We start from the raw sequence: 13,148 nt of genomic DNA, 5'->3' as shown, positions 1-13,148 counted from the left end.
AAATAAAAAAATTGTTGGCCACGTTGTTACCGTAATGTCTTGCATAGCAAACCCCTTCTTAAATGTACTTTAAAAAATGATTATTTTAAGTAGAATAGTTACACAATTTAAAAAGAATAGGTTTATTGTATATAGCGCTTTTCATTACAAAGATAATTTCAAATACGCTTTAAAAATAATACATTTAGGGTTCTGGCAGTGGCAAGTGATGGTGTTCCACTGCTGACAGTGGGTTGAGGCAGTGGTAGTGGAGGGAGTGTTAATGGTACAGGGAGGGAGAAGTGTCAGTCAGATACTGTAGACAGGCCCGGAGCTCTTCCTCGGGCACCTTTGCCGTTTCCTGCACAATGTTTTTTTTTTTTTTATCTACAGATATACACGACACACATGAACAGAAAAAATCCCATCAAGTACAGTATTACCAAGGAAACTCGCGTATGTGTCTAAACCCAAATTCCCCAGTTCCACTCACTTGGGCATGATCCGATGCTCAAACATGAGCTATGTCATTACCCTTTTTATTCATGGTGATTCGTGGCAACTTTATTTGAATTAATCAAAACGCTGTCGGGTCACATTTTCACACCTCAATCAATACTGTCATTCTCGTACCAATCTTCATTATAGCCATTATAATAATATAAAATATCTAAGCCCCGGGGCATATTTCTTAATCCAGCCCTGACCCAACGTAATACATGTACCATACAACCTACTCTCTGGTAAAGCGAATGAGAAATAACTTTCTACTGGTGTTATTACGGTATATTTGACAGTGAAGGCCAAGGGGGAGAGGCATTTCGAATTGAGTTAGAGGCGAAAAAATCAGGAGCTTGTCAGCTTTCCCTCCCAACTGTACATACAAGAAAACCTCTTGTGAGTTTGTACCACTTTTTACTAAACTTCTCTTTCTCTGGCTTGAATATTCCTCTCTTGTATGTTACTATGACATATTGTCATAGAGCTCGCAGGAAAGGTATTTCACTGTACCTGTGTGTGACATTAACTTGTAACGTGAAACTCGTCAATGTATCTTTATTTGTGCAAATTGTGTCTTTTGTCGTTATTGCGGTAGGTAGCCTAGGGTTAAGAGCATTGGGCCAGTAACCGAAAGGTTGCTAGAGCGAATCCCCGAGCTGACAAGGTAAAAATCTGTCGTTCTGCCCCTGAACAAGGCAGTTAATCCACTGTTCCTAGGCCGTCATTGAAAATAAGAATTTGTTCTTAACTGACTTGCCAAGTTGAATAAAAAAACTCATCAGCTTTGATCCTGTAAGATGTGTATGAACAGATGATCAACCGATACTAATGTTACGTGACCTGGGTTGAAATACTATTTCAATTACGTTCACATCCATTTCAAATTAAGTGTTAAGATGTTTGAAAATACAACAAGTTGAATATTAGAATATATTTGGAAGTATACTTGGAAAGTATTGGCATGTATTTGAAAATGCTCAAATAAAACTAAATACTCCAATGCATTTGAACCCAGTTCCTAGGAGTATTTAAAATAATGAATTTGCTCTTTATATGAAATGATTTGACAATAGATTCAAAATACACAGAAAATAATATTTTAAATAAAAAATAATTAAATACACATGTATTTAAACTCAGGTCAGGATACTACATGGCATTCAAAGAAACTACAAAGGAGTAATTGTGTCTTTCCCAGGTGACCTTAGTGTACCATTATGTGGCTCTGGGCACTGCTTCCGATCTGCTTGGCGGTGTTTGGCACTGTGGGCATATGGGTGGTGTAAGTATTTATCTGACGTCCATGTGTGCTCTCCTCTTCAGCTACTTCTTTATTAGTGGTAGGCAGAAGAATACTGTGGTCTCTTATGCTACAATGATATGGCCATGATGATGAGGAAAATGTTCATGTTTACTTGCTTTCAGTAGAAGTAACAAACATCGAACACTTGTGCTCAGTGCAAGAATAAAAACAAACATCAAATGATTGCCTCCGTCACCCTCCACAGGGTTTGGTCTGGAAGATGCATGGTGCCTTCGGAAAGTATTCAGACCCCTTGACTTTTCCAAAATTTGTAATGTTACAGCCTTGTTCTAAAATATATGTTTTTTTTTTATACTAAAATCCTCAGCAATCTACACATTATACCCCGTGATGACAAAGTAAACCCCCAATGCTATGAAACTTGAAATTGAACTCAGGTGCATCCTGTTTCCATTGATAATCCTTGATGTTTCTACAACTTGATTGGAGGCCACCTGTGGTAAATTCAATTGATTGGACATGATTTGGCACACACCTGTCTATATGAGGTCCCACAGTTGACAATGCATGTCAGAGCAAAAACCAAGCCATGAGGTCGAAGGAATTGTCCATAGAGTTCTGGAACAGGATTGTGTTGAGGAACAGCTCTAGGGAAGGGTACCAAAAAATCTCTGCAGCATTGAAGGTCCCCAAGAACACAGTGGACTCCATCATTCTTAAATGGAAGAAGTTTGTAACCACCAAGACTCTGCATAGAGCTGGTCGCCTGGGAAAACTGAGCAATCGGGGGAGAAGGGCCTTGGTCAGCGAGGTGACCAAGAACCCAATGGTCACTTTGACAGATCTCTAGAGTTCCTCTGTGGAGATGGGTGAACCTTCCAGAAGGATAACCATCTCTGCAGCACTCCACCAATCAGTCCTTTATGGTAGAATGGCCAGACGGAAGCCATTCCTCAGTAAAAGGCACATGACAGCCTAAAGACTCTGACCATGAGAAACAAGATTGAAGTCTTTGTCCTGAATGCCAATTGTCACTTCTGGAGGAAACCTGGCAGCATCATGCTGTGTGGATGTTTTCCAGCAGCAGGGACTGGGAGACTAGTCAGGATCGAGGGAAAGATGAACTTTGCAAAGTACAGAGAGATTCTTGATGAAAACCTGCTCCAGAGTGCTCAGGACCTCAGTCTGGGGCAAAGGTTCACCTTCCAATAGGACAACGACCCTAAGCACACAGCCAAGACAACGCAGGTGTGGTTTAGGGACAAGTCTCTGAATGTCCTTGAGTGGCCCAGCCAGAGCCCAGACTTGAACCCAATCAAACATCTCTGGAGAGACCTGAAAATAGCTGTGCAGTGACGCTCCCTATCCAACCTGACAGAGCTTGAGACGATCTGCATAGAAGAATGGGAGAAACTCCCTAAATACAGGTGTGCCAAGCTTATAGCGTCATACCCAAGAAGAGTTGAGGCTGTAATCACTGCCAAAGGTGCTTCATCTAAGTACTGAGTAAAGGGTCTGAATACTTATGTAAATGTAATATTTCCGTATTTTTGTTGTTGAAAGTAGCAAAAAAAAAAAAAAGATTCTTGTTTTTGCTTTGTCATTTTGGGGTATTGTGTGTAGATTGATGATGAAAAAACCTATTTAATACATTTTAGAATAAGGCTGTAACCTACCAAAATGGGGAAAAAGTCAAGGGGTCTGAATACTTTCCGAAGGCATTCAAATACTAACTACAGTTCTTGTTCTTGCCAGGTTTGGTATCGCTGTATCGAATGAGACTGTTAACATCACAGATAGATTCCCTTACATCAGGTAGGAATCGCAATGGTCTTTCAATCAAGTCAGTCTCACAGTACTCCTTAAATATTCCCAATGGCATGGATCAAAATGAAAAGGGAATCATTGAGGAATCAACACTATATAACTTTAATATTAAGGTTATAACATTATTCAAATTGTATTAGTCGTATGTAACAGATACGCATGGTATACATCGTCCAATTAAAAACATACTTGCAGGTTCCTTCTCGACAACGCAACAACAATAAGAAATAATAAAATATAAATAAAATAATAAAAAGTAAATTAATAAAATAAACATTTTAGCATACACAGAACAGACTCAATTTGTCGGATTGAGTCAAGTTGGCTGGATATCTTTTGGGTGGTGGACCATTCTTGATACACAGGAAACTGTTGAGTGTGAAAAACCCACCAGCCTTGCAGTTCTTGAAACACTCAAATTGCTGAGCCTGGCACGTACTACCATACCCCTTTCAAAGGCACTTAAATATTTTGTCTTGCCCATTGGCACACATACACAATCCATGTCTCAAGGCTTAAAAATCCATCTTTAACCTGTCTCCTCACCATCTATACTGATTGAAGTGGATTTAAAAGGTGACATCAATAAGGGATCATAAGTTCACCTGGTTAGTCTATGTCATGGAAAGAGCAGGTGTTCCTAATGTTTTGTACACTCAGGGTAAGTGTAGTACAGGAAAGCACAGTTTATAGTCCAATATTTACACGTGTATTGGGGAAGGGGGGAGGGGTGCATTTGTATAAATTGAGCAGTATAGGAAGAGTCTGGTAGCAGCAGCTGTTGTGTGTGTGTTCTACGGTGTGGAGAATCAGAGCAGGTGGTCAGTCCAGTTCAAGTGTTTTTTAGTCTGATAGCTTGTGGATAGAAACTGTCTCTGACCCTGTTGGTATCAGACCTCATGCTCCGATACTGTCTTCCCGACGGTAAGGGATTGAACAGCTCGTGTGTGGGGTCCTTGATGATGCTACGGCCTTCCACAGAAACCGTTTTGAGTAGATGTCCTGGATAGGTGGGAGCACGGTCTCAGTGATGTACTGGGGCGTCTTCACCACCCACTGGAGGGCCTCGCAGTCGTGGACGGAAGACGGTATCGGAGCATGAGGTCTGATACCAACAGGCTCAGAGACAGTTTCTATCCACATGCCATCAGACTGCTGAACATTTGAACTGGACTGACCACCTGATCTGATTCTCCACACCTTACCACACATGCACACACCCACACAGTCCCAGGCCCAGATGCAACCCGTCAGGACGTACTCAATGGTGCAGTGGTAATATTTGGAGAGGACCCGTGGCGGCATGCCGATAGCTAGCATGGAGCATTAAAGTTCACCCAAATTACAAAATTACATTGGTTTTCTATGGACAAGGTATGACAGCAATCCATGCTTTGGTTGTGTTTACCTCTCTGCATGTCAATGGCACTTATATTAACTTTTTCGCGCTTCATGTCCAAATCATGTATAAGCAACTTCATTGAGTTACACTATCATTTTTTTAAATGTTTTTTTGCTTCAAATCATCCTAAACTAAGATACATTTTTTACATAAAGTATGAGAGGGGAAACAATAAGGTTTGTATTGTTAAATTAACCAATACACATTATGAGGTTGTTACGTCTGATGTGTTTCTAATCGTAGAGAATTGAAATGTGAATTTGTGTTCCACAGTGAATGTGGCACCTATAATCCACAGAGCTGCATCTTTGCTCAGATCTGCAACGTCTGTGCTGTCTTGGGTAAGTGAGTAGATGCACGCACGCACGCACGCACGCACGCACGCACGCACACACACACACACACACACACACACACACACACACACACACACACACACACACTTAATAACCCCTTCTCTCTCTGTGTCAGCCCTGTGGGTTGTGGTGATCCGGTTTCAGCAGGTCAGGGACTATGGTCAGAACAGCAAGGTGAACATCGCCAGTATCGTACTGGGCTTCATCTCCTGTGTGGGCATCTCCATCATCGGAAACTTCCAGGTATCGTTTAGAATCTCAGTTCAGTGTAAACTATTGTGATGAAGGCAGTTATCGCAATACTATTATAATATCTCTGTATTATTGTGATACAAGTCCTATTATAAACTGGGTGGTTCGAGCCCTGAATGCTGATTGGCTGACATCCATGGTATATCAGACCGTATTCCACAGGTACGAAAAAAACATTAATTTTTACTGCTCTAATTACGTTGGTAACCAGTTTATACAGTGCCTAGGCATGTTGTGTAAATCAAATTATACAAACCCCCCAAATATCCATTTTAATTCCAGGTTGTAAGGCAACAAAATAGGAAAAATGCCAAGGGGGTGAATACTTTCGCAAGCCACCTTAATAGCAATAAGGCACCTTGGGGGTTTGTGTTATAATGCCAATACATCACGGCTAAGGGCTGTGTCCAGGCACTCTGCGTTGCGTCATGTTTAAGAACAGCCCTTAACTGTGGTATATTGGCCACACCTCCTTGGGCCTTATTGCTTAAATATCCTCTACCCCTTGCATGTACACATAGAAAGTTGACATATTGTTATACCCTGATAATTGCTGACAATATCTCCTTCATTCCATCTTCTCTCCCATCCCTCTCTTCATCACTCTCTTTCAGCAATCTGTAGTGATGGGGATCCACTTGTTGGGAGCGTTCTTGGCGTTCTTCGTGGGCCTGGCCTACTTCTGGCTGCAGGTGTGGCTCTGCTACAAAGCCCATCCCTTTAAAGACCGTCACTGGGTTGGACCTCTTCGAGCTACATTCTGTAGCATCTGCACCGTCCTGGTCATCACCAGTATCCTTACAGATATAACACTGGGGCGCTCTCCATTCTCAGAGAATGTCTCTTCATGTAGGAATATACACTGCTCAAAAAAATAAAGGGAACACTTAAACAACACAATGTAACTCCAAGTCAATCACACTTCTGTGAAATCAAACTGTCCACTTAGGAAGCAACACTGATTGACAATAAAGTTCACATGCTGTTGTGCAACTGGAATAGACAACAGGTGGAAATTATAGGCAATTAGCAAGACACCCCCAATAAAGGAGTGGTTCTGCAGGTGGGGACCACAGACCACTTCTCAGTTCCTATGCTTCCTGGCTGATGTTTTGGTCATTTTTGAATGCTGGCGGTGCTTTCACTCTAGTGGTAGCATGAGACAGATTCTACAACCCACACAAGTGGCTTGGGTAGTGCAGCTCAGCCAGGATGGCACATCAATGCGAGCTGTGGCAAGAAGGTTTGCTGTGTCTGTCAGCGTAGTGTACAGCGTAGTGTCCAGAGCATGGAGGCGCTACCAGGAGACAGGCCAGTACATCAGGAGACGTGGAGTAGGCCGTAGGAGGGCAACAACCCAGCAGCAGGACCGCTACCTCCGCCTTTGTGCAAGGAGGAGCAGGAGGAGCACTGCCAGAGCCCTGCAAAATGACCTCCAGCAGGCCACAAATGTGCACGTGTCTGCTCAAACGGTCAGAAACAGACTCCATGAGGGTGGTATGAGGGCCCGACGTCCACAGGTGGGGGTTGTGCTTACAGCCCAACACCGTGCAGGACGTTTGGCATTTGCCAGAGAACACCAAGATTGGCAAATTCGCCACTGTGCTCTTCACAGATGAAAGCAGGTTCACACTGAGCACATGTGACAGACGTGACAGTCTGGAGACGCCGTGGAGAACGTTCTGCTGCCTGCAACATCCTCCAGCATGACCAGTTTGGTGCTGGGTCAGTCATGGTGTTGGGTGGCATTTCTTTGGGGGGCCGCACAGCCCTCCATGTGCTCGCCAGAGGTAGCCTGACTGCTATTAGGTACCGAGATGAGATCCTCAGACCCCTTGTGAGACCATATGCTGGTGCGGTTGGCCCTGGGTTCCTCCTAATGCAAGACAATGCTAGACCTCATGTGGCTGGAGTGTGTCAGCAGTTCCTGCAAGAGGAAGGCATTAATGCTATGGACTGGCCCGCCCGTTCCCCAGACCTGAATCCAATTGAGCACATCTGGAACATCATGTCTCGCTCCATCCACCAACGCCACGTTGCACCACAGACTGTCCAGGAGTTGGCAGATGCTTTAGTCCAGGTCTGGGAGGAGATCCCTCAGGAGACCATCCGCCACCTCATCAAGAGCATGCCCAGGTGTTGGAGGGAGGTCAAACAGGCACGTGGAGGCCACACACACTACTGAGCCTCATTTTGACTTGTTTTAAGGACATTACATCAAAGTTGGATCAGCCTGTAGTGTGGTTTTCCACTTTAATTTTGAGTGTGACTCCAAATCCAGACCTCCATGGCTTGATAAATTGGATTTCCATTGATTATTTTTGTGTGATTTTGTTGTCAGCACATTCAACTATGTAAAGAAAAAAGTATTTAATAAGATTATTTATTTCATTCAGATCTAGGATGTGTTGTTTAAGTGTTCCCTTTATTTTTTTGAGCAGTATATAAAGCATCTATTACTCACTGTTGATGCATGCTAAACAGTGTTTATATCAACTTGAATACCAGTGAAAATATGACACAAAAACAATGGAGGCTATGACTGTAGTGTATATTCCCTGGCCAGACTGGCAGAACAGAGGTGTACACTACACTTAGCTGGGAATGATATACCAACTGTATAGTTTAGACATTGACAGGTCATCTGCTTGTGTTGTTGCTCCTTGACTGGCCTTTCCCTCCCCAGTGGCTATACTTCATAATACCGGCTACAAATCTGGAGCGGCCATTTGTGAGTGGGCCTTGGTCATGTCCTTCTTTGTCCTTTTTGGCCTCTTTGGGTCCGAGTTCCGTCACATCGACTTCCACCAGCTCACCGTGCAGAAACAACGTCTGAAGACACAGAGCATCAACGGAGTGGTCAGAATGAATGATGTTTCATAGTAAAGCCAATTAGGTAGGTAGCCTAGTGGTTAGAGCGTTGGACTAGTAACCGCAAGGTTGCAAAATCGAATCCCCGAGCTGACAAGGTAATAAAAATCTGTCGTTCTGCCCCTGAACAACCCACTGTTCCTAGGCCGTCATTGAAAATAAGAATTTGTTCTTAACTGACTTGCCTACTTAAATAAAGGTTAAAAAATAAATAAAAATGAGACCGTGACAATGACCATGCATTGATACACTGTTCATAGCTTAACATCTAAAGACACACACTGGGTTATTTTGACCCAGCTAGTTGGGTTGCGTGAATAACCCAACATGTTGGGTTGTTTGGAATACCCAAACATGGGTTAATTTAACCATTGGTAGTTTTTTTAACCGTCAGTTGGGCTGACCCAGCAGCTGGGTCTTTTTTTTATGTAATCCAGGTTATTTTAATGAGGCGTGGCCTATTAGGGGCGTGGCTTTCAGATAATGATTTTTGTATCACAAATCTAATTGTCGTCTTGTAATGTTATTCAGTCAAGCAGATCTAAGATTTTCTCCCCTTTGGTTTTATTTTTGTACCAACAGAAATGATTTAAATTGGCACATCAAGACATGAACACGGTAAACATCTCTACACTGTTTATGTAGAAGAAGATATGATACAGGAATGGCTACTTTTTCAAGTCATGAGGGTTTACATAAGTGTCTGATGAGGGTTTACGTAACTGTAAGTGTTTTTAATTTTGCTGACGTTAAATAAAATTTTACTTTAAACATACTGTACAGAGAATATTGAGCCTTCCATCAGTGTCTGTCACGTCAAAAAAATAGAACATGACATTTGTTTTCTCAGAGCAAGCACATTTAAAACATAATTTAAAAACATTTTAAAACAGCAGTTATATCGGATGTATTTTTACAAACATTTAAACAATGTGCAGTGCAAAGGTCCATATTGTTGATATATAGTACCAAATCTGTTTTCAGTGCTACTGTAAGTGTTTCTGATTAAATAGGCATATTAGCACTATGTGTCCAAGCCTTTAGGGCAAGCAGCCTTGGGTGTATGTTTTCAAAAAACATAAAGAATACCTTTGGGGAAACTCACCCCTTCCTGATTTACTCTAGGTGAGTGCTGTTTGCAGGGGGTGGCTGTCATCAGCTGTGCTGCCCTTCATTTTCTTCAGAACTACCCATTAAGAACGTTGCAGATATAAATACAATTTATAGACGTGGCATGACACCCAATTCTATGTGACATAAGTATAGCTGTTCTACATAACCGATTTCTATCTGAACGTTTTTTAACATTGCACCCTCCTGAACACAGCCAGTCCTCCGTCGTTGCAGCCGCACAGACTGATTGACTGCCTGCCAAGGAGAACACTGCAGTTTTTTCAGGCTCTGTTTTGTCAGTCCATTTAGCCAGGCTATCGAGCTGAAGGTGAAGACTGACTGTTTCACACTGCATTAGAAAGACCGCATGCTACATGATGTCTCAGTCAACCCTGAGCGTTATTTCAGAAAATACAGGTCAAGATTTGCTTCGTCTCAGTCAACCCTGAGCGTTATTGCAGAAAATACAGGTCAAGATTTGCTTCGGCTCAGTCAACCCTGAGCGTTATTGCAGAAAATACAGGTCAAGATTTGCTTCGTCTCAGTCAACCCTGAGCGTTATTGCAGAAAATACAGGTCTTGACCTGTATTATATATATTATATATTATATTATATATATGCTTCGGAGTAAGTAGTCTGCAGGATCTATTCACCTAGAGCCTACATCTTTGTTTCTGTTGAAAGGGGAGAATTTGTCTTCAATGTTTTGACTGCTGCAGTGATGGATGCTGTGTTTCGTTCCTCTGTTGGTTGTCACATAGTATTGCTTTCACTGTTACAGGAATCTGTGTGTGAGGGTGATGCAAAGGTGCTGTACTGCACTTAATCAATTCTACCACATGGTGGCACCATCAAGCCTATACTCACTTCAACATACAATGATTAACCTTAGTTTTGTTTGACTATTCTTGGGACACTCCGTTACCAGGTTATAGGTGCCTCTGACAGTTTCCTGTCTAAGGCTCTGAGGCAGGTGTCTGACATGCCTGATTGTAAGACGGTTTGTTTGTCCCGTCAATAAACCTCAAAGATCATTGCAGACATCTGTGTTTCTTTTTCTGGGATAGTCACCATTTGAAGTGTCCTGGGGTAATATGTTTTTATGAATTCCTGAGTTCTTTAGTTGAGGACCTTTGTCCCTTTTTATTGAAATTGGTCTAAAGTGTATCTGGGTGTCTCAGTTGTCTCGTTTCATCTTTCCCAGGTGGGTAAGTAAACAATAATCTGGGCGTTGCTTCCAATCTGCTTGACGGTGTTTGGCACTGAGGGAATATGGGTGGTGTAAGTATCTAACAGACTGGTCTCCTCTCCAGCTACTTCTCTAGATAGAATTATAGTGTGGTCTTATGCTACGGTACAATGAGGTGGTGATAAGAAACGTACTATCAGTGCAAATAACAAACAGAAAATCACTGAAGTATTGATATACTAACGACAGTACTTGTTCTTCCCAGGTTTGGTATCGTTGTATCAAATGAGACTGTTAATATCACAGCGAGATTCCCTTACATCAGGTAAGAGTGACGCTGGTCACTGTAAAGGGTTTACCCCGAATTCCACTGTGTATTTGGACTATGTCAATAGAGGCACTACCACAGTTAAACTGGTATAAACACTAACAAAACATGCCACAATACCATATACACACGTGTGTGGCTCATTGTTTTAAAGTCAACATTTCATTACCAAGTCGTTTCCAGATTTGTAAATAATTAAAATGTGAATTTGTCTTCCAGTGAATGTGACACCTATGATCCACAGAGCTGTATCTTTTACCAGGTCCTCAACATCTGTGCTGTCTTGAGTAAGTGAATTTATTCAGCACCTACACGTTGGTTCATACCACTTTATTATTCTTTCTTGTCTGTCGTATGTAACCTCAACCTTCTTCTCCCTTCTATCCTCCCCACTCTACCCTCCTCTACACCCCTCTTTCTCTTTTCTCTCTCTCTCTCTCTCTCTTCCTCTCCCTCTCTCTTCCTCTCCATATCTCTGTCAGTCCTGTGTTGATCCGGTTTCAGCAGGTCGTCTCATCTCTGGGCATCTCCATCTTCGGCAGCTTCCGGGTATCACTTTACGATTACAATAGGATACTATAATTCCAGTATTATCTTCATACGAATCCCAATATCGCCCCAAATCCTAGCATGTTCCCTTAAAAAGATGACATATTGATATATCCTGAAATATGGTTGACAATATCCTGCCTGGCTCTTTCCCTCTCACCACCATTTCTCTCTCCATCCATTTCTTTCAGCAATCTGTGTTGTTTGGCATCCATGTGTTCGGGGCTTTTCTGGCCTTCTTTGTGAGCCTACTTCTGGTTGCAGGTGTGGCTCACCTATAAAGTCCAGACCTCTAAAGACCGTTGCTGAGTGGGGCCTCTCAGAGCTGCCCTCTGTAGCATCTGCACCATCTTGGTCATCACCAGTATCCTTTAACATCAGATCTATCAGCTGAGATAAATCAGAAAGAGGGGAGAGCACAAGGGGAGTGCTCGATGATCCAAGATCAACCCAGCTGAATGGTGATCCAGGATCAACACAGCTTAATGATGATCCAGGGTCAACACAACTAAATGACAATCTAGGATCAACATAGCTAACTGTAAATTATTTTAAAATTTTAAAAAAAAAATCCTAAATCATGCTTCTTTATCTGAATATACAGTGAAAACATTGCATGTAAAAAATAATATAATAAACTGTATGTCCTCCCTACAAACGACTATATTTTAAACATTGTCACCTGTTTGGGTTGTGGTCCTTGACTACCCTTTCCTCCTCAGTGAACATAGGTCTACTCTTTGAAATGGGCTACTGCTCAATTGCGTCCATTTCTGAGTGGGTTCTCGGGGATGTGCTTCTTTGTTCCTAGTTGGCCTCTTTGCATCTGAGTTCCGTCATATCGACTGTCACCAGCTCACCGTGCAGAACCAAGGCCTCAGCAAGATACAGAGCATGGGATCATAATGGGACCCTAATGTACAATAGTACAGCAAACAGAACAGTAATGTAATAATGATATAATAATTGAACATTCAGCTCTGACTGATGAAGCTCTACATAAGTGTACATATTTTAAACCTATTGTTGAATAAACTGCTACTCTTTTTATTTAATAAAATACTACTCATTTTGATGCGGCATCGCCTCAGCTAAACCTCTGTTTGGTTTCTGTTGAGTTTACGGGAAATATAGATGAGATTTTTCTGATCTTTGTTCATCTTTTGACTACAGCAGTGGTGGTTGCTATGTTTCCTCTCTCTGTAGGTTGTCTCATGGTATTGCTTTCACTGTTACAGGAATCTGTAGGGTGAGAGAGACGCTCTCCGACTATGCCACTCAACATACACACAACACACAACTTACTTCTGTGGGTACAATATATTCTGTGAGCTATTTCGAATAGCTAATGAAACACAACGCTTTTAAATGTGAGAAAGAGTTGCGCATATCCCCTTCAAATGCTCTCATGATTTTAGGTTGCACCTCCTCGTCTAATGTTAGTTTAGCTCTTTCTACTCCACTCCATAGATGTTCTCTGTCAGCCCTGTAGGGACAGACATGGCCACCGGAGGCG

General features: G+C 42.2%; 1 protein-coding gene and 1 long non-coding RNA gene across 3 annotated transcripts; both read left to right on the top strand.

The window, feature by feature from the left end:
- The first annotated feature begins 116 nt into the window (after positions 1–116).
- tmem150b (transmembrane protein 150B) lies at positions 117–9,227 on the top strand. Of its 2 annotated transcripts, XM_029756987.1 has the most exons (8): positions 120–876; positions 1,076–1,144; positions 1,679–1,762; positions 3,500–3,559; positions 5,247–5,314; positions 5,445–5,572; positions 6,196–6,373; positions 8,268–9,227. In XM_029756987.1, the coding sequence occupies exons 3-8, from the start codon at positions 1,698–1,700 to the stop codon at positions 8,462–8,464; spliced, it is 696 nt and encodes a 231-aa protein (XP_029612847.1). In that variant the 5' UTR covers positions 120–876; positions 1,076–1,144; positions 1,679–1,697; the 3' UTR covers positions 8,465–9,227. The 2 variants fall into 2 exon arrangements, with proteins under 2 accessions (XP_029612856.1, XP_029612847.1); XM_029756996.1 differs by lacking the exon at positions 3,500–3,559 and having other exon boundaries at positions 117–876.
- A 1,434-nt stretch (positions 9,228–10,661) lies between these two features.
- LOC115196309 (uncharacterized) lies at positions 10,662–12,728 on the top strand. The gene is made up of 6 exons (XR_003878832.1): positions 10,662–10,847; positions 11,021–11,080; positions 11,303–11,370; positions 11,566–11,632; positions 11,824–11,996; positions 12,355–12,728. It is a non-coding gene; the product is annotated as an uncharacterized LOC115196309 (long non-coding RNA).
- The last annotated feature ends 420 nt before the right edge of the window (positions 12,729–13,148 follow it).

Source organism: Salmo trutta, chromosome 1 (assembly GCF_901001165.1).
Source record: "Salmo trutta chromosome 1, fSalTru1.1, whole genome shotgun sequence".
In the NCBI taxonomy this organism is placed as follows: domain Eukaryota; kingdom Metazoa; phylum Chordata; class Actinopteri; order Salmoniformes; family Salmonidae; genus Salmo; species Salmo trutta.
The sequence above is the reverse complement of the archived record's forward strand: the minus strand, read 5'-3'. Positions and strand labels throughout refer to the sequence as shown.